General features: G+C 36.3%; 1 protein-coding gene across 1 annotated transcript in view; it reads left to right on the top strand.

Moving 5' to 3' along the window:
• The first annotated feature begins 465 nt into the window (after window positions 1-465).
• The window catches only part of ELL2 (elongation factor for RNA polymerase II 2), a 168,791-nt gene continuing 144,947 nt past the window's right edge, over window positions 466-24,309 (top strand). Inside the window, exons 1-2 of the mRNA XM_053701504.1 lie at window positions 466-742; window positions 23,486-23,533. Coding sequence (XP_053557479.1) covers window positions 611-742; window positions 23,486-23,533 — 180 coding nt within the window. The 5' untranslated portion in view covers window positions 466-610. The remainder of the gene's footprint in view (window positions 743-23,485; window positions 23,534-24,309) is intronic.

Here is a 24,309-nt window from a genome sequence, read left to right as displayed (position 1 = left end):
GTAAGTCGTCACTCAACTTGAAAAAAATATATATTTAACGAATCTTACTCCTGGGATCCAACATTGTAAGCTCGATAGAATTGTCTTAATAGTGATTTGCATTTTATAGATGTGGTTTTCCTATGCTACACCGAGGTGTGTATTTTATACGGATGGCTGGACTGGGAAGATGATAGGGGTTGCTGCAGGAGCCAATACAGAATTTGAAAACAATGGTGTATAATATATAATTACAGTGCAAACTCCTTTCACCTCTCAGTGCACTAGCACTGCAGTAGACACATTGGAGCCTTCAGCTCAGCAGGGAGCAAACGTCACCAGCTATGTCAGAATATACTCAATTCAGAATCCCGAACGTCAGTTCTAACTCCGCCCATACTAACGTGGTGACGTCTCTGGAGAAACGAAACATTAAATAAATTCATCAGAACCTATAAAGCTCTGGGCCCATTATGCACTGCAGGCATTAGCGTCTTGGGCGGAGTTAAGAGAAATAACCAATCAGCGTCGCGTATTTGCTGTGGCAGCGTCGGTAGCAAGTTAGAATGTGAACTATATACTACCCTGATCGGCTACTAATCGGGAGGGGAAGAGGGAGAGAGTGAGAAAGATGGCGGCGCTTAGTGAGGAGGGGAGGTACGGGCTGTCCTGCGGTAGGGGGACACAGGACCAGATTACCGTACTTCACGTCAAACTCACTGAGACCGCCTTTAGGGCCTTGGAGAACTTCCAAAACACTAAGGTGAGTGTTTTGCTTAAAACAAAATGATTATGTATAGGGAATTGAAAGGTTCCTTCACTGCTTTACTTTTATTAAGTGATATGGGGGTGAGAAAATTGCTTCTTTTAATTGACGGGGGTGATGGGCTGGCCTGGCTGGTCTTGAAGAAGTAATTGGGAAGATTAGAGTTGGTCTCCGCCCGTATGTGATCCAGCTGATCCCTTGCCTCCCAGGTGAACTCCATAACTGTTCTGAGTATACTGTAACTTTTTAAAACTAGTTGGAACCCTTTACATCTTCTCGTTAGCTCTACGAAATCAAACGTCATTTTTGTTCCTTTTGAGGGCTGTCTGTGAAAGTATTTTATTGTAATTATGTACCTGCTTCTGTGCCCTGACGGATAACAGCTGATAGAAATGTCTGCTCCATATTACACTCAGCTGATCCTGTTCACATTCCAGATCCTGCCATTGCTACTGTAAATGAATACAATCTATAGCTTTTATGAAACTTTTTCAGTGGCTACGTGGTTTAAGTCGGTTGTCTTTCCTATTAACCCTCTGACTGCCAATAAGAGTTTAAGATCTTGAGCTAAATTTCTTTAATCCCCTTTTCATTCTCACTAAAATGTTTAAATATTTGCTAACGAAAAGAAAACTAACACAATCACTACTTATAGTTCTGACTCATCCTAGTGTCTGGTTGCTTTGTGACTGAAGAGTAAAAATGTCCCTTAATGCCTAATCTGAAAAGGGATAGAAAACTGTATTATACCGTTTATGTTCTGCTGTTGGTGCCATAATGAAAACTTGCTGAAATATAAACGGTTGTTTTATAAGTATAGGCATATGTTTTTATTTTTATATAGGCTATATATGTGAAGCCACAGGAACACTTTTTATAAAGAAGCTGATACAGCTGTTACTTTTGAGACCTTTTCAATGAGCATTTGAAGTGTCTGAAGTTGAGCAATAGTTCATTTGATTAGTTAAATGATTTGCATATTGACCTATATTAGTTTCTGATCATTTTAGCATGACACATACGGATATATAATCAAATGTCTTTCCTGATCTTAATTGCTGTGTTTCTAAGTATACTGAGGCTTGCTAAAAAACATGGCCTTAAAAGTATATATGTATCTTTGTGTGGGGAGGGCAGTTCTTTTAGATTGACAGTCACTATTCCTTTTATAGGTGTTGAATATATTGTTTGCCTTTAACTTTTTTTTTTTTTTTTTTTTTTTTTTTTTTTTAAACCCAGCTCTATTAACTTTAGTTATCTAGTAGTTGTATGAATAAATATTTTTTTTTTCTCCCGATGTGGTGCCAGCTGGTCTCTGTATCATTGAGTAGACTTAGTCAAGCTCCCAGCTGAAAAGAGAAGTGAGATCTGCTGAGCTGTCAGTTATTTTTCCTAGCTAGCCTTGGGCCTGTTAACATCTCCCCCCACCACACACACACACACACACACTGTTTTAATGGCACTAATGTGTGTGCAAGTATTATGCCTTAAATTTGTTAGAAATGCTTTTAATTTAATACAATGAATCCTCGTCCTCTTTAAAATAATATTTTAACCATAAGGCCACAGTTGGTGACCATTTTTATTTTATTTTTTTATTTTTAAACCACTTCTATTGAGGGAGCCTGCTAACTTTTTTTTTATATTTTTTTATTTTAATAAAGAAGCCAGAGCATGTATTGATTTGAAATGGTTAATAGGTTAGGAGCTATTTATTGAGCAATGGCCTAGGTGTCCTATCACTGTATACCATATTGCAATCAACATAGACTGGTACTATTAACATGTTGCAACGACTATATAGGGTTTTTTATTTTTCTTTGTTTTTCCCTGTGACATACTTACACTTTTGGTCTCTTAAAATTGACTAATGCTACAGCAATACTCCTCCTCTGAATACACAAATTGCCGAGTTACCCAGTCCTATATCATTGTTGCAATGTTCTTACCAAAAACCTTTAAAAGTACTACAATTTCTCTATTTTTACGTTATTGTGTGCAGTATAGATTTCACATTTTAAGACTGGGACGAGACCTACACAGGACAAAAAAAGATAAGATTCTAGAGATTAGACTCTGGACTCTTTGGCTCCCTGGAAATTGCAGCCACTAGTTGAGGATTCTTTTAACAAATGTTACTGTATTCCTTAGATGTCTGAGTTCACATTTTCCTCTTTTGCCAAACACTTAAACTAAAAATGAACTAAATCTGCATTCAGAATATAAATGTCCTTTATCTGAAACATAACTTCAATATAAGTCTTATAATTAAAAATTTAAACGTTACAACTTGTTCAACCAATAGCCTATTATACCGTTCTGTAGACCATCTTAACTCAGAAATTAAAACCCTTTGTACTTCTCAATATGTATTGCAGGCAATCAGTGTTGTGTATAATATGATCAGCCTGTGAGACCTAGACAAGGTGTGGGCAATGGCAAGGATTAAAGGGGCATTCTAATGCAAAAATGACTTATATTTGTCAGTGGGCCGCCCAGCTTATGGCCTAGGCCAGGGATCAACAAATCTGTTTAAAATTTAGGGGCTGGGCACACTTTTAGGAACCAGACAGTGGTATTTGTATAAAGATATATGGAGAATAACCCAAAAAGTTAGTCTTCAGGGGTAAAATTATAGGAGCCAGTGGCTCCCAGGTTTGTCGAGCCCTGGCCTAGGCCACACATTTTTTTTTTTTTTTATTAAAAAGTCTATACCACTGCAGAAAACAGACTACAGTAACCTTTTATTGGTAAAAAAAAAAAAGCAGATCCATGCTTCTCTTATAGAAGTATACATTTTCTAATATGTTGTGTTTTTTGTTGTTGTTGTTTTTTTGTTTTTTTTTAAGCAAATTTAAACTAAGAATGTGATTGTAATGTCATGATTGGCCCAGGGCCATTACATTATATGCTGGCACTACATAGAAAAAGTGGTTGGGCACTCTTGCTTGTTTGGTCCCCCTCCCCACAAAGGTATTAAGCACACTTGGAAAATACTATTGGGAAACCGTACGTGTAACAATTTGTAGCAGCAATTGTACACAATCAGCAATCTCCAGTGGTTTCCTTTTCTGGAGCTGCGCTGCTTGTGTTTACCAAGTGGGATGTTACCTGTATTACCCTTTATGGTGGCATTACACAAGGGTCGATTCCAGTATTTAAAAAAAAAAAAAAATTGTATCTAATGATTTACTATGTTAAATCACCATTAATGTCTTTGGGAACGTTTGTAGCTAAATCTGTTGTTTTTATTTCTTTTCTAAAGAGTTGGAATTGACCCATTTGTCAAATACTCAAATTATTGCATACTATGGTTTTTGCATTAGAAGGTTTTAGAAATTAGAATTTTTTTTTTTTTTTTTTTTTTATATAATTAAAAGTGTGTGTGTTCCAGTTTACCTCTAAAATCAAATTTGTTTAATTTTCTTGGTATCCTTTTGAAGGGGCAGGAATGCAATATTGGGAGCTAGCTAAGCACAAGTTGAGTCAGTGACACAAGGCATATTTGTGCAGCCACCAATCCTCTTACTGCTAGTAGGTCATTTCTGCCCCTGGGTATATCGAATGTGTTTTTCATCAAAGGATACCAAGGAAGAAAGCAAATTAGATAACTGAATGAGTACATTGGTAAATTGTGTAATATTGCATGCTTTATCTGTATCCTGGAAGTTTAACTTTTAATTTTGAATTAAAGGGATAGAAAATTCAAACTTGCTTGATTCCGATAGAGAATGTCATTTTTAAGTGTTAAAAATCCACTTCTATTTTCAAATGTGCTTCATTCTCTTGCTATCCCTTGTTGAAAAAGAACACATATCCTTCACCAGTGGGAGCTGCTGCTAATTGTTGCCTGCACACAATGTCTTTTGTGATTGGCTGACTAGATGTATTCATCTTGCTGCCAGTAGTTCAATGTGAACAAAGCAAATTTGATAATGGAAATCAATAGGAAAGATGTTTAACCCCCTTGAGTGCTAATGACGGCTCCGAGCCGTCAGTTTCCCACTCTGGTAAAAATGACGGCTCAGAGCCGTCACTAGCACTCTCCCACCTTGAGGGAGATCTGGGGGCTCCTACCCCGGCGATCGGTGCTGCATAATGAAAGGCATCGCCGGGGCTTCCGTTTTGCGTGGTGACGTCACGCAAATAAACGTGGTGACGTCACTGCCCAACTTTATTTAACTTTAACAATGTTAAATATAGGAGCAGGGGGCATGCTGCTTAGAAGCCTGTATCTCGGGCATCTAAGCAGCTACAGACCCCCAAGACCCACCGTTGGAAAGGTAATCACCTAACCTTTCCAACGGTGTAAGTCTTGGAAATCTGAAATAAATGGAAAAAAAGTAAATTTTTTTTTTTTTTTAAATATTAAATAAAAAACCTTTAAGAAAACCTTAGCACCCAGTTGGGAAAGTGCTTAGCACTCAAAGGGTTAAAATTGTGTATTCTATCCAAATCATGGTTTTGGGGTTTCCTACCCCTTTAACCGTCCATTTAAATATCTGCTTTTGCTGCTGGCTTGTACAAGTACCAATGCTTGCATGGTATTTTGTTGTACACACCTAGGCTGCTACTCCTACAAAGTCTTCTACAATTATCTGTATATATTTGCTGTTTGTAGATAGATCATGTGGACCTTTTTTATGTATGGAATTAGTCAGAAATGACATTTCTGTGCACTCCACATTAGTGAGAGCACTGACATTGAAGGTATCAACCATGTAGGACCCTGGCTTCTCTCCCAAAGGGTGCTTAAAGACATTTACCTCTCTAGTCTGTTAAAGGGATAGAGAGTTCAAAATGGAATGTGCATGGGTGCATTTCAATGCAAAATAGACAATATACTTCCAATAGCAAAATGCTTTTAGTAAGTTACTATTCTCCTGCGAGTGCCCGTTCACTAGTATTCAAATACTCAGTCAATTCTCAGTCAGTGGTGGCTTGTATAACACCAATTTACATCTTCACAGAAGCAATACATAGGGGTCGATTTATCAAGTTGTAGCGGACTGAATTCCACACACGACCGCTGCTTGTTAAATATGGACTGCGTGTTCTCTTGTGAAAACCTGCAATCGTAGGGGGTTGAAAGGCTTGCAAAGCCTTTGATCGACCCCATACAATCTTCACCTCTGAGTTTGAATACTGGTGTACAGCCCCTTAACAGGATATATGCGTATGCCACAGAAAAACAGTAGTTTTTTCTAAAAGCATTTGTGCTAATGGAGTAAAATTTATAGGGAGATATATTCAGCAGTTTTTAAATTATATACTTTTTTTTTTTTTTTTTTTAAATGTCTTTCTTTCTCCTACCTTTTTATAAAAAAATAAAAGTGCATATGAGCTTTTTTTCCCCCCGCTTATGGCCACCCAGTATTCTACCCTTATGATCAAATCCAAACTCTTGCTGTAATTGTGTATTACAGCTGTCTTTGTACCGCAGCTTTAAGTCATATTAAATGACACTCACAACTAAAGGATTTCCTATTTCGTAACTTTTTTTTTTTTTTTTTTTTTTTTTAATATGATCACGTGGCAAATGAAAGCTATGTACGTGCTGCATCTCTCGCTTGACAGGATTAATAATTGCTGCCTAGCTTGATTATGGGTGGCTTTATTTGAATAAAAAAGACCTTACAAACTTAATACCCCAAATATCCCATGCTGGAAACTGCTTACTAGCTATTTTGTTTCTCTATTGTGCAATTTCATATTAGACTTTTTTTTTTTTATTTAGGGGGTGCATTGTTTGTGATTCGCATGAATTTTTTTTTTTTTTTTTAAACCTGTGTGTCCTGTATAGATATGCTTTACTATTTATGGTATATGTGCATGTTTATTTTAATGTTTACACCTAGAGCAAAGTGTAAAACAAACACGTATTTGCATTTAGTCTTGCAGTCTTTTTTTAGGCTTCTCTTGCCACTTATTCATCCACGACTGACAATGTCCCGTGGAAGTGTTTAAAAGGATTCCCCTCTGCTAAAAGTGTGCTATGAATTGACAATGCACAAAACCCCTTTAGCTACCAGTGGTGGTGCTGCTAAAGAACTGGTACAGTGTTCATTTTCTCACTTGACACGGGTAGCTCAAGTTACTTTCCCAGAATGGGCAGATTGTACTTTATTAACCAGAGAGCAGGTTACACAAATAGGTCTGAGTTGGTAACCTGGGCAGTATACTTCCAGTGTTTTCAGAAAGAATTGCATTTATAAATAGTTCTGTATTTGGGTTTCCCATTTTCACTAAGCCTGTTAAGGCTCATTTCCTACACCTTTTTAAATTGTAATCAAGGTAGGCGGTACTTGTAAAGAGGGTGAAATAATGAAAGTACATAATTAAAGTAATGTCCCTTTTATAAGTAATTTACTGCTGATCCCCCCCCGTCCTACAGCAGGATTTAGAACATTGCCCTAGCTATATGCTACACAGTAAATATTTTCTCAGTACAGAATCTCATTTATCTGCCCCCAACTGGCTTTAGAAAATGTCTTTCCAACAGTGTTGGTTATGCAAAACTGGGTAATGGGTAATAAAGGGATTGTCTATCTATAAACAACAAAAATTCTGGTGTTGACTGTCCCTTTAACTCTAAACATTGTGCATTTTCCAATTCATAGAATTTGAAAGTGCACACTATAGACGAGCCTAATCCTTATACATATTTGTGCCTAACTGGACCCAGTAGAGGTGATAAGATACTGCAAAGTACATTTTGTTAAAGGGACAGTCAACACCAGAATTTTTGTTTAAAAAGAAAGATAATCCCTTTTATTACCCATTCCCCAGTTTTGCACAACCAACACAGTTATATTAATATACTTTTTACCTCTGTAATTATCTTGTATCTAAGCTTCTGCTGACTGCCCCTTATTTCAGTTCTTTTGACAGACATGCAGTTTAGCCAATCAGTGCTCAGTCCTAGGTCACTTTACGTGCATGAGCTCAATGTTATCTATATGAAACATGTGAACTAATGCCCTCTAGTGGTCAAAATGTATTCAGATTAGAGGCAGTCTTCAAGGTCTAAGAAATTAGCATATGAACCTCCTAGTTTTAGCTTTCAACTAAGAATACCAAGAGAACAAAGCAAAATTGGTGATAAAAGTAAATTGGGAAGTTGTTTAAAATTGCATGCCCTATTTAAATCATGAAAGTTTTTTTTTGGACTTGACTGTCCCTTTAATCCTTCTAAAGGTAGCTATCCAAGTCTATTACAGTAACTATTATGCATTGGCTCCTCCGCATAAGGTGACCAGTTGCATGGGAAGTTGGCTGATGAAAAACTGCAGGACTTTCAATGCATTCATAAAGGTTTTGGACTTGGCTCCTTTTTTTTTTTTTTAAGATTATTGCAATTATACAATTCTTATGTCCCTTTTAATGACAAGTCGGTTCTTCCTTGTGGCTTTGATCCCAAAACCATGTGCACTTTTTTTTCCCCTGTAAAATGATCATTTTAGAGCAGGAGTGACCAATGCAAGTTTTCAAGGTTCAAGCAGACATTTATAATCTCCTGCAAGAACACCGAAGTCCAAATATCCAGACACTTTGGACTATAGATGGCAACATAATGTTATCCGCTGGTGCTTTTATCAGGCACTGCTCTGTATACTGTACATTTCCATGAACCAGAGCTTGCAGTACTTTGATCTTCAAGCAGTGAGTGTTTAAAGAATAGACTTTAAAGGCAGGAAGATAATAGCAGGAAAACTGGAGAACCTGGATCTCTGCTTGAATCTATCTAACACAGATGCATCGTATTATCTGAGAGAACTGCACTTCTGTGAGCAGGAACAATCTCTTCTGGTTAGATTGGTACAGATAGTCCGTTGGATCAATATGAACGTCAGTATTTGGCTGTTTGCTCAAGTAATTAGTGGCTAAGCAGATTTAATGCTTAATATTTTCCCTCTCCTTACAAAGCTGGTTTTAGGATTCGTTTTTATTAACGCCCAACACCTTTAGATTTTGTTATATTTTATTTTGACCATCCTTGCACTCTTTATAATCATGTAAAGCTTACAATGTTCCTTTTAGGAATTGTTTTGTTGCATGGCATTACTATTGGCTGGATTGAACTTGTGAAACCCACAACTTGTTTACAGCTTACATTTGCTCTTGCTATGAAAGGTTGTCCTGCACATAATTTTTAAAATTGTAGTGAAGGTTTTTTTTTGTTTTTTTTAATAGCTTTAATTTAGTTCAAATCAGTCTTATTTTGTGGGAGCCACACTTATACAATTGCAGTTAACACTTTGCATTATACTGCTTATATTTATACACAAACATCCTTGCTTGGCTCATTTAAAAGAACCAATTTTCATATAACTGCGCAATATGCACAGATACTGAGATAAAAATCCAGTATAAAAACTTTTTAAAAACTAAAGTCCAAGTTTAGCACTGTTGATGAGGTTAAGCTAGGACACCCAGTTAAAAGGGCTGGGAATTCAGGAAGAGCATACCCCCCTCTTCCCTGCATATATAAAGACCCATTAGACAAATAGGAGCAAGCTTGAATCTGTATATATCTAATATTTTGGGGTTTGGTTAGGAGTCTTTAAAAATGTATAGTTTTGCTTATTTTAAACACTGTGCTGATTTTCAAATACACTCCCAGATAGGCTATATAAATGGATAATCTACAAAACATTTATTCAAAGAAAATCTAGTTTACTATGTCCCTTTTTTTAGGTCTGATATACATTTGTCAACTTTTTGATAAAATTAAATTTGTTTTCAGTGACCTATTTTTGGATAAGAATGGGATTTCCCAGTTGCATATTGCAGTATACAGTAATTAACTTTTATTGTGTAAGAGTAGTTAGTAGTGTTAGCAAGTAAGATGTAGAGATTAATGAACATTTGTGGTATACATAGTGTGGGAGAGATTTGTAGTTACATTGCTGTGCACAGCTTGTGTGTGTTAGGCTCACCAGTGTTCAGAGGTTCCTCCATCTATGACAGAGGGAAGTTACCTCATTAGGAATATTGTGCTGTCCAATAATATCATAGTTTATTCTTACACATGGGAATATTAATGCCTAGCGATAGGGCTAAGTAGTAATGCATGGGAATGACATAATGGAGTTTGCATCTTCCTGTAACTTCTGGAAGTGTGCTGTTTGGAAATGACAGTGATTGCCACTGTTGTGTTAATCTTTGGCTTCAGTAGAAATGCCAGACTTTTCGGTATTGGTTCCTCTAAAGAAGGAAGTGTTGAATTGACCATTACAAATCAATTGCTGCAAAAGGTGTTTGTTTTAATATAGTTCAGACTCTGGTGCATTTAATCATGTTATAATTAGTGTATACTGTCCCTTTAAGAATATGAATGTGTCTTGTTAGCATAGCAAAACAATGCTGTCATATGCATGGTAATTGGTAGATTTATCAAGCTGGTGCGCACATGCAGCCTCTGGTGTGCTGAATTTTGCTGCTGGAATTCAGCATTGCACACATGCTATTTTGCGCTTGCGAGCAATCCCACCCGCAGACAGCCAATCACGTGCGGGAAGGAGCTGTCAATTGAAATTTGCCAACTAAGAGGTGGCGAAAGGTTAGAAAAGTAGTGGGCTTAAGGGGTGCAAAGCCTACCGGAGGCTTTCATAAATCGACCCTTAAGTCTGTTAAGCCTAACTGTTAGTGGAGCAAGCCCCAAATACATCATTTAGGATCTACATACATGCAGCATAAATAAGGACATCATCCTATCAAGAATAAACTGCTCTACAGTACTATTAGTGGCAATTCCCATAGATAAAATAACATTAATGATTCATATTATGGGATATAGTGTGTTCTAAGACTGTGGTCCAATATTGACATGTCAGAGCACCCGGTCATCAGTCAGTTAAGGAGGCAGATTGTTGTATGTCAGCCCTGCTTTGTGGATCCAAGTTCCTGCCATTGGTTTGTAGTACCTCACTCAGCTTTTTCTGTTAAAGCTGGCACTCAAAGGAAGGGCCGTGCTGTATGGATAGAGGTCGACTTCTGTGTGTAAAGTGCTAGCCACGGCGGAACTTTATTGCTCCAGTCAGATCCAAAGATGGACTGATCTCTATTCCCTGCTTCATTAGAACGCTGATTTTATATTCTGCTCCTGCGCTGCTGTTGGCTAATCTGTGATCTGAAGGGGGGTACGTTTTTCAAAATACATAAATATTTGTATGATTTTGCTTACTTAAATTGTATTATTCAGCTTCACTTTGCTGCTGTTTCACTTTGAGGTAGGTTTTCCAGCGTTTTCTGTTACCCATACAGAAAACGCTGGAAAACGGCAGCAAAGTTCAGTTGAATAAAACATTTTTTAAGTAAGCAAAATCATACAAATATTTATGCATTTTCAAAACTTACCACCTCCAACTCAGATTAGCTAACTGTAGTGCAGGAGCATAATCGGAGCAAGCCGATCTCTTATACTCGGTGTATAATAGAGCTTGCGCAGCCAGGAAATCACTGAGGGGCAAGTCTACCACTCGCCTCCACTGAGTCTCCAACACTGCAAGCATGGAGGGAGGGGCTGTTAAACCGGTGGCGCAATAAGGGAAATAAAAAATAAATACAACTTTTACTGTCTGCTTAAAGGGACATGAAACCCAAAATTTTTCATTCATGATTCAGATAGAGAATACAATTTTAAGCAACATTACAAATTACTTTTAATTTTCTTTATTCAGATATCCTTTGTTGAAGAAATAGCATTGCACATGGGTGAGCCAATCGCATGAGACATCTATGTGCAGCCACCAATCAGCAGCTACTGGGCCTATTTAGATATGCTTTTCATCAAAGCATATCAAGAGAATGATGCACATTACATAACAGAAGTAAATTGCAAAGTTGTTTAAAATTGCGTGTTCTTTCTAAATCATGAAAGAAAAAAAAATTGTGTTTAATGTTCCTTTAATAAAGAAAAGCTATAATAATGGTCTGCTTAATAAGAAAAAAAGAATTAACAGTCTTCTTGCCCACAGCAGGGCTAAATGTGAAAAAAACACATGCCCTGGCCTGCACCCAGAACTGCATGTCCCAGGCGTCGGGCGATAGGAATTATGCATCCCTGCTAATCGGTAATTCCGATTTTTTTTTTTTTTTTTTTTTTTTTTTTTTTTTTTTTTTAGATCAATTTTAAATTGTGGTTTTCATTTTAAGAATAACTTTTCAGATTATTTTTCCATTTATATCAGACTCTCATTGATTTGGTTATATCTTTAAATATGCAATTATTGTGAGGTGAACTATCTCCAGTTTAATAGGTTAATCATTAATATTTGATAAGCTGTAATTTATTGGAAGGGGACAAATAACCTTTACCTTAAAGGGATTTGAAACCAATTTTTTTTTCTTTCATGTTTCAGATAGAGCATGCAATTTAAACTATCTAATTTACTCATATTTTTCTTTGTTCTCTTGGTAACTTTATTTGAAAAAGCAGGCATGTAAGCTTAGGAGGCAGCCAATTTTTGTTTCTGCACCCTAGGTAGTGCTTGGTGGCTAAATGTAGCCACCAATAATCAGGAAGCGCTACCCTGAGCATACATGCCTGCTTTTTCAAATAGTTACCAAGAGAACGAAGAAACATTGATAATAGGAAAAAAATTAGAAAGTTGCTTAAAATTGCATGCTCTATCTGAACCATGAAAGAGAATATTTGGGTTTCATATCTTTTTAAATTATTAAAAAGGATTTTATTGAACTACAACAATATTTTATTTTTAATGCTTGCCCCACTCCTCACACTTGGGTCCTTGTGCAGATCTATTCCACTCCAAACAATCTATTCGTTGTAGAGCTTCAACAACTAATTGGCATAATAGATTATGAAAATAGTTGTCAACGCATCTCATAATCGATTAGTTGGTCTGTGCACGACACCAGCTGCTTCACTCCAATGAGCTCCTGCACATGGTATTGTGTTTTATGGTTATGCCCTTAGCCTAAAGGATGTCTACAGATTCTTCACTATTTCAGGACACTAAGTTTCTTAAGTTTACAACTACTCCTGTCTTATGTGCAACCCAGAAATAATAGTCATCATTTGGATTGTTTATATTAAATCAGGTGATTTGGGACTATGCTTTAGATTGATGGCAATTGTTACATGAATTGATGTGCATCATTATCTGTTTGCACAGTTATTAGCGGCTTGCTTGCTATTGCTGATTATATGTACTGTATAGATTAATGTGTAAGGCTGTGTCCTGTTACAGATATATAGTCTTTAGCCCTTTTTTTTTTTTTTTTTTTTTTTTTTTTTTTAAATTAATTGGAATATGTACCAAGTTCAACCTCTAAGTATATATGTTTTATTTTTTTTATTTTTTTTTTATGTCAGAATGAAGTCCAGGCTTACTTTGTTGAGGCCCCTTGCATTGATGAGAGCTAACAAAGAAAGATAAATAGCCCACCTTGGTGAAATTGGTAAAACCCTACTTGTGCATCTCAGGCACCTCAACACCATCTTAGCGCCTCTTCTCTGCTGCAAGCCATATAGCTGCAAAAAGAGAGCCAGCCTCAGCCAGGAGCATGTGGCCATGTTGACATTTTTTGCATTTCAATGCAAAGTTTCTGAAAGAGTGAATAACAAAATGTTATAAACCGTTCTAGTCTACCTCTTACTAGTTCTACCTCTCTTCCAACAGTTTGTGGTTTTGCTTAATTATAAAAATTTGTTCTGCTGCTTAAAAAAAATTGGACAAACAGTTGTGTAAAGTTTTATTCTGAAGTTTATATTTATAACACTCAGTATGTGGATTTTACTTTATATATATATATAGGACAAAATTGTACTTCTTAAAACTTAAAGGGACAGTCTAGTCATAATTAAACTTTCATGATTCAGATAGGGCATGCAATTTTAAACAACTTTCAAATTTACTTCTATTATCTAATTTGCTCAATTCTTTAGATATCCTTTGTTGAAGAAATAGCAATCACACAAGGCCTCTAGGTACAGCAACCAATCAGCAGCTACTGAGCATATCTAGATATGCTTTTCAGCAAGTGATATCAAGAGAATGAAGCAAATTAGATAATAGAAGTAAATTAGAAAGTTGTTTAAAATGACATGCTCTTTCTAAATCACGAAAGAAAAAAATTGTCTTTCATGTCCCTTTAAGTGAAAGTCAACCATAGCGTTTTTGAAACGCTAGGGTTGACTGTTGAAAAGCAGAAAGTGCTTTTATTTGTTTCAACCGTTTGATTTCTTATCTGCTACGGCAGCCCACGGGCAAAACACTTTTTGCTAAGTGACGTTTTCACCTCTTGGCCAGTAGCCGTGCGGTAAATTCGGCTTGGTGCCCATGGGAGCTGGATTTACCGCACGGCTATTTGCTAAGAGGTGAAAACGTCACCTCTTAGCAAAATATTTTTTTGCTGTGGGCTGCTGTAGCAGCTAACGGTTGAAACGAATAAAGGCACTTTCTGCATGAAGTATCTTTATACTTCATCAATGAAAGTGCCCTTTATTTGTTTCTACAGTAAACTCTAGCATTTCTAAAACGCTATGGTTGACTTTAGTGTGGGTTGATTCTGTGTACATAGATTTGCAGGGGAGCAATGACATTAAAGGGACAGGAAAGTCAAAATTAAACTTCATTATAAAGAGCGTGCAAATTTTAACAATTTTCCTGTTTACTTCTCATCTAATATGCTTTGTTCTTTTGGTATCCATTGTTAAAAAGCATACATAGGTAGGCTCAGGAGAAACTCACTACTGTGAGCTAGCTGCTTGTCACTGTCTCACCCTATGTTTTAAGCTAGGCCCTAGTAACATTGCTCTCCAACAAAGGATACAAAGACAATGAAGCAAAACATTTTTATAGAAGTAAATTTGAAATTTGTATTCTCTATATGAAACCCAAATGATCCCCCCCCCCCAACTCTGATCATTTTAAAAACATTTTTGTTCTGCGAAGAGGCGTGTATTTCTGCAGACACAAATATTGGGTTTTGAGAACTACAAACCCAATATGCGATATCTTCAATTTAGAAAAATGGCAAAATAATCTGACAGAAACCTCTGGGAGAGCATGGCATTGTAAATGGATTAATTGACTAAAAACGTTAAACATTACAGCCATGAATATACAGCAGATTGCTATACAATTAAAGAATCTATTTCAGAATGAATAACCTTTAGATTATGATGCGTCTGTCTGGCCTCCATTTGAGAAAAGCTTGTGTTTGGGCCTGTTTCATATTTCTGCATATTAAGGGCGTTTGAAGATATATTCCTGTGTTTGCCTGCTATTTATCTATAGGATGATTGCCAAGCCTGAATACATTTTTCTGAATGTTTGTATACTTATCAGCAGAGCACCAGGTTGTTAAGTTTGTTGGTGTGTGTGTGCTGTTCTCAAATTCTGCAGTGTGGTTAAAACACCATTACTGGGGTAAATATATGTAATAGGTCTTTCTTTTATAGTTTGGTTACTTTATAGGTTTACTATCTTCTTCCCCCCCCCCCCAAGTTCACAGGGGATCAGAAGCTGTAACTACCCTTGCAAGAATGAAGTCATCTCAAAATGGGGTTGTAACTGAGTCATTGCTGCTTTAAATCATCCATTTGCTGAATAGCTGTTTGCTTCTTGTGGCGCTTACAATAGGGTAATTACAGCAGCATCATGCAGAGCTAGACGAGCCATTCCAGCCCTACATATTGCAACACACACTAATCTTTCATGAACCTTAAAATAGGGAAGAAAGTGGTTAGCTTCTATGTTTTGATATCAAATGTTTTTTTTTTTTTTAAATATAAGTTTACTGTAAATTTATCAAGGGTTACCCTGCTGCATATATTTCCCTAACTGGCTTTAACCAATAAGTGAAAAACAATGTTCTTTGTAACTAAATTTGACTGGCTAGCACATATGTGCTCCTTCAGACAAGGCAAGTAGTGGGTCGAGTTTGACTATTGGGAGAAAAAATGCTGCAAATAAAAACTGTAGTATTTAAAAAATGTTTAGACTTGGCGGATATGTTCTATAGCAAGACATAAGCAATGTCTTGTGATTATAAGGTCCCTAGAAAACCCACTATTTTGATAGCTTTTTTTTTTGTCCCACCATGTCATTTTAAAGTGTTTATATCTATGTGCTATATTGCACATAATTATTTTTGTATTAAAATCTTAGTTTTTACTATCCCTATATAGCGCTCTAAATATTCATATCAATGCATTAGACACTGCAATCATTTAATTTATCAACTCATTTATAATTGTTCCTAACTGGCTGCAGCAGGGGAGAGAAGAGAATGTTTTAACATGGTGGCTAAAGCTTGACCTTTATTTGTTTAGTATAAACTAATAAAAAATTTAAATAAAAAAAACTGTATATTCTTGAATAGTGCAGCAGAATCTATTGGCGCTCTACAAAGAACTGAATAACAGCTATCCTTTGCTTTTAATATATCATTACTTTTAGTGTTAAGATTTGAATGTAGTTTCACACAGTTCCAACTCAGGTTTAGCAGTAGGGTGCAAAAGGGTGGTTTGTTCCAGATCGGTCCTCATTTGATATGCATGTTCAGGGTTGTCTTCAGACTGCACATCTTCATTGTTTCCCATTGTGTTTTCCAGTAGAGTAGCCAATTTATCTCATGCTGATGCTTCCCCTCCCCCATCAAGCTAATAGATTACCATTTAATGTGAAAAGTGTACAGGAAGTGTGCCGTTTATCTGCATTGACTTCAGTTGGTCACTTATTTTAGTGCTGTCATTCTAAACAAATAGATTAAGTTGCAGATTAAAGTCTTGTTATAACAAAATAACACTTTAGAATAATATATCATGGAAAAAAGTTTGTCTAAAATATACAGACTTGTTCCTAATTGTTTCATAAATCAAATCAGTAGGTATCATTTTGGTAAGTATAGTAAAGGGACATTAAACCCAATTTTTTTTCTTTCATGATTCAGATAGACAATACAATTTTAAACAACATTCCAATTTACTTCTATTAAATTTGGTTCATTCCTTAGATATCCTTTGTTGAAAAAATAGCAGTGCACATGGGTGAACCAATCACACGCAGCATCTGTGTAGCCACCAATCAGTAGCTACTGAGCCTATCTAGATATGCTTTTTCAGCAAAGAATATCAAGAGAATTAAGCCATGTAGATAATGGAAGTAAATTAGAAAGTTGTTTAAAATTGCATGCTCTTTCTTAATTGTGAAAGAAAAAAATTGGGTTTAATGTCCCTTTTAGATGATCTCTCATTTTTGGAATGGAGACTTAAAGTATTATATTTTAAATAACATAGATGAACTGATTTTAAATAGAAATAAAGTAGTGGGAGGGAAGGGGAAAATAAAAAATAAAGAGGAAAGGAAACAATTGTACACAAGTTGCATACTACACATAATATAGTGCTGTATCATTATATTGTCATACTTAACTGGTGTTACATATCGAAAGGCATGTATTACTCAAAGGAGTTGTGATGAATGAGATTAGATAACCTAAAGATGGCAATTGCAAAATTTAGCTTGTATTGCGTGTTTTGGCCAATAAGCGGTGCTTGTATTGCCGACTCCCATAGGAACATCAGATCGTAGAAATAATCCGTTTGTGGTCAGGTAAAAATATTTTATAGCTTAAGGTTTATATTTACTTAGGTTAGACATAGTTTAGCACTATTCAGGAGTATATGGAATAGTTTGGCGTGTTTTTTGTATTGGGGCTTAGGAATAGTGTTGAATAAAAAAGGGGGCCAGTCACAATTGAGTGTGGTATTTATATAGTTTTTGATAAATTCCCAATACTGTTTAATTCTTGGACAATCCCACGAAATAGGATAAAGTGTCCCATTTGTCCCTATTTCCTCCAGCATTTATCATTTGTGGAGGGTAATAAGTACCATCGTAGGTATCTAAAATTATTATTTAACACCACAGAGATTGAAATTTGTGTTTCACAAGGGAAACTACTCGCTTTCATTTTATTCTACAACTGATCTCAGAGACCACACATTTCTGAGGATTTAGCTCCTGTGTACTTGGCTTTTTCTCCTCAATACCTTTCCCCCTTCCAGCCATCTTATGAAAATGGTGCTTTTAAACCAGTCTGTCATACTACAAACTAACACAAAATACTCCAATGAGTAAACGTGTTTCCAGCTGGAGGGCACGATTATATTAGGCTGCTAAATGAGTGTTTATGGTTTAACAGGAAACAATCTACTGCTTGTGCAAAATAACTTTCTTTACTCCTAAATTATAAAAGTGTTAAAGGCACAAGGAAGTGATGTGTGTATCCATGATCTTACTGTAGAATGTAAAGATTTGCATTGCAAGGTACTAATTCTAGTTTACCTGTAAATGTAATTTGAAGCAGTTTTGGTATAGGTTTGTACAACTGGGGGCTGATTGCTCACTGGCTTATAAATCCCCACTTTAATTGGTGGACAGTGAGATGCTTTAAAGGAACATAAAATCCAAAAATGTTCCTTCAACGTTCAGCTAGAAAATACAATGATAAAGGTTCCAATTTACATTTATTAGTTGTGTCATTCTCATGTTCATTCTAGCAGAGATAACTAGATAGGTAGCGTATTACGCCTGGAGCACATGACAGGAGATAGTGCTCTTGCTAATGTATAAAATGTTTGCAAAACTGCTGCCATATAGTGCTGCAGACACACTCCAGAACTTACCTTCCTGCTTTTCAACAATAACAAGAAAACTAAGAACAGAATTATAAAATGAATTTGCAAAATTGTTAAACAGTATGTTCTAACTGAATCATGAAAAAAGTTTTGTTTATGTCCCTATAAAATTTTTTTTTTTACAGAAAACAAATTAAAAAATGTTTTGTTAAATTTTACAATTATCTTTGTAACGTGCAGACTAAACGTGGTCTTTATCCATATGGGATGCAAAGGTCCTGACACTTACTGCTCCTGCATAACTGCCTCTGGAGCAGTGTTTGCTTCTGGACCCGGTGCTACCTCCATATGCGCATGGGCACAATTACATAATCACACTCCACATGTTTCTAAGGAATGTGTGGAATGCGATTAGGTAATTACAAGAGTGCACATGGTGGTAGCCATTCGCGATGGAGTGGAAATTTTAGTCCTCATTTCTTAAAGCGGTCATGGACATGCGCAGCTAAACCTGGTAGCACTTTTCGACTGCATCATTTCAATTACATTTCTAATCAGAATTAAATAAGGCGTCACTCCACCGCCAACATTTTAATGTTCATTTGAGCTCAAGTATGTATAATTAACTGTAAGCTACATTGATTTGTCTGCTTGATCAGCTCCTGTATTGTACAGTTGGTGAATTAGGAGTAAGCTTAAAGGTACACTCAGGTTTTATTACATTTTCAGGATTCAGATACAGCATGTCATTTTAAACAACTTTCCAATTTACTACCATTAAAAAAAAATGTGCACAGTCTTTTATATTTACGTTTTTTTTTTTTTTTTAGTCACCAGCTCCTACTGAGCATGTGCAAGAACTTAGACTATACATATATGCATTTGTGATTGGCTGATTGCGATCACATGGTACACGGGGAGTGGAAATATACATAACTTTGAAATGTGTTAGAAAAGAATCTACTACTCATTTGAAATTCAGAGTAAATGCTATTGTTTTGTCTTATCTTGCATTTGTTGATTATGCAAATCTGTTGCGTTTACTGGCCCTTTAATCAAAGTGAATGTCAACTTTCAATGAGTGCCCGGTTTTTAAAAAATACTATTAAGAACGGGGGCACTTTTATTCATGAAAGCTTACATTTCTCCCGTTTTGTTAAAATACTTACCTTCTTAAAACAAGCAAAGCGATTCCCCCTCCTGCCGCTCGTCACTTCATACGTCGGCAATGACTAATCTGGTTACCTCGGGCAATGATTCCCCTGGGGGGGGAAGCTGTGATTGGAGGATGCCGTTTTCGTCATTGCTGATGTAAGAAGACGAGCAGCAGGAGGGGGAATTACCTTTTCTTTTTGAAGCTGAAAAAGCAAGTATTTTAACAAAACTGGTGAATGAAAGTGCCCCTGTTTATAATGGTATTTTTAAAAACCATGCACTCATTCTTGAACTTTGACATTCACTTTAATGTGCATATAAAAGGATGATGTGGTGATTTTATATAATCTTGATTACATATGTGCCTGTAACTAAGAAGTGCATATTAAAAAGTGTTGGAGAGGTGGAACAACACTTTATTTAATTTTGATTATGTGTAGATGAATGAGAAATGACGCAGTTGAAATTTGCTACTTAGATTAGCTGTGCACGCATGTCCATGGCTGCTTTAAGAAGAAATTAGGACTAAAATTTCCTCCATCGAGTGGCTACCACCATGTGTCTCTTCGTTGAGATTTGCCACATCCATGTGTGCATGCTTGTAATTACATAATCGCATTCCACACATTCTTTTGAAATGTGGAGTGAGATTATGTAATTGTAGCTATTCCAAGCAAATCTCAGGAATTAGCAAATTTTGACAAGACATTGGACTTCTCTCTCGTACTATAATTTACCCTTGTTTTGCCAGTCCTGTAACAAACATAAGCACTTTAGACTCTCTTCAAAAATAGCTGGTGCGCTGCCGCTGATCATGCACCTGACCTAAAGCACTGACTATGTAATCGTAGCCTGTGAACACTTTAACAAATATGCATGCTCCTCCTTTTTTTATTTTTTTTATTACAAATTCTATAACAAATTTATTCCATGATTGTCGTCGGCATGTTTTCTGAAGCTCCACAGGTAGTGGCTATGACATGTCTCAATACTGTAGATGAGATATGACTTATCTCCCCGGGAATTTATTTCAGTGACCTGTGTGCAAGTGCAGAGCAGAGGCTGTTCACCACACATTTAATGCAGTTATTTTTTAATTTGAATCCAGTTTAGTAGTATCACTGCACTTAGACTCTGATGTGCTGATATTGTGTCAATGATCTGCGTGCTTAGTACCTAACAGCATTAATGGTATGACCCTATGACAACATATATTGTATCCCCTGATATGATCAGGGTTAGTCGTTACAGTTCAAATTTGACACACACTCTAGCGCTCTCTCGCTCTCACTCACTCAGAAACAATATAGTACAGGTAGCCCTCAGTTTACACCTAATTTTTAAAGCTTTGAAATGAACACTTTAAATGGCAAACCTAATAAAATAATCACAACACAGAATATATAAACTAAGTTAAATGAACAAAAACATTTGCTAAACAGTATTATAAACCTAATAAAATCACACAACGGAGTTTAATTGCATTTTTTGAAAGCCGTTCTTTCTATGCAATCCAATCTGGACTGATTTATAGACAGGAAGATCTTGTTCCTTTGCAAGCTGCTCGATAGCTCAGGTCTGATTAAACTGATTAATTTCAGCTTGCTTGGCTTGCATATCTTTGCTGCAACGCAAGCGGACAGCTCCACCTACTGGCTATTTTAATCAATGCACTGCTTCTCAATGCTTTTCAATAGCAGTCACATGACTGAAAAAAAGTTGTTCTGAAAAGGTGCAAATTGAACCTTTGTAAACCGAGGGCCACCTGTAATGTCTTGGTATAATCGAGACATATGTATTTATGCCTTGTAGAAGAAGCCAGGATGCTTTACAACTTCACTACTTCCTGTTTGTGTAGCTGGCTGCTTACTACAATTTGCTGTCTGAGATATTTTTCAATAAACCTTAAATTTAGTTTTTTTTTTTTTTTTTTTCTCCTTATGACAGGAATTAAACAGGTCTGACCTCTACCCCTTGTGCTGCTTGTTTTCCTTAAATTCTTCCTGTATGGAGTTTTTATTCTTTCAGTCTTCTGTGGCAGAACTGTGCCAACAAATACTTGTTGTGTTTTTTTTTTTTTTTTTATAGGGACATAAACACAAAAATCTTTTCTGATTCAGATAGCTTATGCCATTTCAAACCACTTTCTAATTTACTTCTATTGCCAATTTTTTTTTTTCTCGTTTCTTTTGTTTAAATCTAGGGACATAAGCTCAGAAGTGTCTGGGACACTATATGGCAGCAGTGTGATCTTACAGGGTTTTACCAACTATCGCGCTCGCTCTCTCGCTGCTCCTTAACTGATCCGTCTGCGGTCATCAATCCGCCCAATCTCATACGATCGGGCTGATTGACACCCCCTGCTAGCGGCTAATTGGCCGCAAATCTGCAGGGGGTAGCATTGCACAAGCAGTTCTATAAATGCTGACAGCAATGTATGTCGGATAGACAGATGATAAATTGGCCCCATGGTATTAAAGGACCGGAAAATAAAGTAATTTATAATTGACAAATGGATGATATTAAAAAAAATAGCATTTAGGGGTCGATTTATCAAGCTGCGGTAGACAGGGGCGCATGTACACGCCCTTGTTCGCATTTTTTGGCTATTTTGCGCTCACGTGCAATCCCGTCCCCTCAAGCCTTTGATAAATAGACCCCTTAATCTGAACTTAAAATGAGTAGTAGATGTGTTTTTTTTTTTTTTTTTTTTTGTGTTTTTTTCAGCTCGGTAGGAGCTGGTGACTGTAAATATAAAGACTGCACATTTTAATGAAATTATGGTTTAATTTTACTTGAGTGTCCCTTTTTAATCTAGGCCCATTTTGGTATAGTTCATGCCACCATTTTGTCATCAAAAGTGATAATAAAAAAACCCAAAAAACGTTTAACTTTTTTTTGCATTTCAAAAATTTTGGGTTTCTAACCAAAATTATTTACACACACCTACTGCAGCTATAAGACAAATGGTTGTAAAAGCTTCTTTGGGATCCTCTGTGTTAAGAAATAGCAAGCATGCATGGCTTTGCCATTGTAGCTTGAGATATAGATATATTAACCCCTTAAGGACCGGGCATTTCAGACAAGCACTTCCCCAAAAGACCAGAGCATTTTTGTCATGACTACATTTAAACAGAAATTGGGGAGATATAGATATATACCCATACCAAAATGGGCCTAGATCAATACCTTGGGTTATTTCATGCCACCATTTCACTGCCAAATGCGATCATATAGAATAAATAGTTAACTTTTTCACAAATTTTTAGGTTTCTCACTGAAGTTATTTACAAACAGTGTGTAATCATGGCACAAATGGTTGTAAATGATTCTCTGGGATCCCCTTTGTTTAGAAATAGCAGACATATATTACACTGTAAAATTGTTTATCTTAATGTATTTTTAATGACTTATACCAGCTGCATGGTACAAAATGTATGAAATTGCTTTTTTGTTTATTTGTGTTTATGAAGTAGCTAGTTTTGTGCTTTTTAAACCAAATATTACAATTGGGTTTCAGGCAATATCATATCTCATTATGTTATTTTGTGTACACACACTTGCTTCCTTATCTTTGTCTGGAAAACCAAAGCTCAATACTTAGAGCAATGGAAAATTATAATTGTATTACTTAAACTATCCTGCACCCCACTAATTTCTTCTGCTGGCTGGGTTTCTTAGGCTATTCAATAACCTGGACTCGAGTAGTTCAACTTTCAGTATAGGTGGGGATACCACAGGCTAAATCGGCTATTTCAAATGTCAAAATAGGGGTAAAGGGGCTACTTGTAAACAATTTAATACACTCCAGCAGGTGAAATGGATCACTGGGAGCCATTTTAAAGGGGAGAATTTTTGGGTGAACTGTCACTTTAAAATTATGGTAAGATCCTACTGTTTTATCCCTTATAAATGAATAATTCTTTACATCTTGTCCTCTATATTTATGTGGTTTTATCTTTCTTTCACAGAATTCTATATCATCGCGCCCATCAATTCAATTTAAAGGACTCCAAGGAGTAAGTATTTTTATTTTCTGCCAACCCCCCCCACTCCCCTGTTTCAGAAAGAATTTGTGGATGTGCAGTTCTCTGAATTCTTTGTTCACTTCAAGTCTGGTAACCTCTTGTGACTGGTATTCTCACCTGGCTTTGTCAACAGGTTTTTTGATTGTTTCTGTTTACTAGTTTGCATTTTTTCACTCCTGTTGTGGCTTTAATACTTGCATTTAAGCTTCAGACGTATTTACCAAACTGTACTCGCTTAAAAACTGTCTTGGTAATTGTGTGTTATCACTGCAAACAAAATGCAACACAGTATATTTCAGTAACTGTCTTGCCTTTTTATTTTGTCACTGGCTACATTGTCTCTGTACTAAGACACCCAGAGGGATGTGACTCATTGCAACTTCGCCTACACTGAATACATTGGAAACTGCCTAGCTTTTACAGTTTTAAAGGGACATGAAACACAATTTCTTTTGATTCAGACAGAGCATACCATTTAAGGATCCCCCCCCCAATATACTTCCGTTAACAAATTTGCTTTGTTCCTATGATATTCTGTTTTGAAGAGAACTATATGTAGGCATCTGGACCACTACATGGTTGGGAAATAGTGCTGCCATCTTGTGCTTTTGAAAATTGATAACATCTTTTTAAAACTGCTGCCATATACTGCTCCAGAAATGGTGTGGCTCCTAAGCAAGCGTCTCAGCTTTTCAAGAAAACATGCAAAGAGAACGAAGAACAAATGATAATAGAAGTAAATTAGAGCATGCAATTTTAATCAGCTT

This window comes from Bombina bombina, chromosome 2 (genome assembly GCF_027579735.1).
Source record: "Bombina bombina isolate aBomBom1 chromosome 2, aBomBom1.pri, whole genome shotgun sequence".
NCBI classification, from domain to species: domain Eukaryota; kingdom Metazoa; phylum Chordata; class Amphibia; order Anura; family Bombinatoridae; genus Bombina; species Bombina bombina.
The sequence above is the reverse complement of the archived record's forward strand: the minus strand, read 5'-3'. Positions and strand labels throughout refer to the sequence as shown.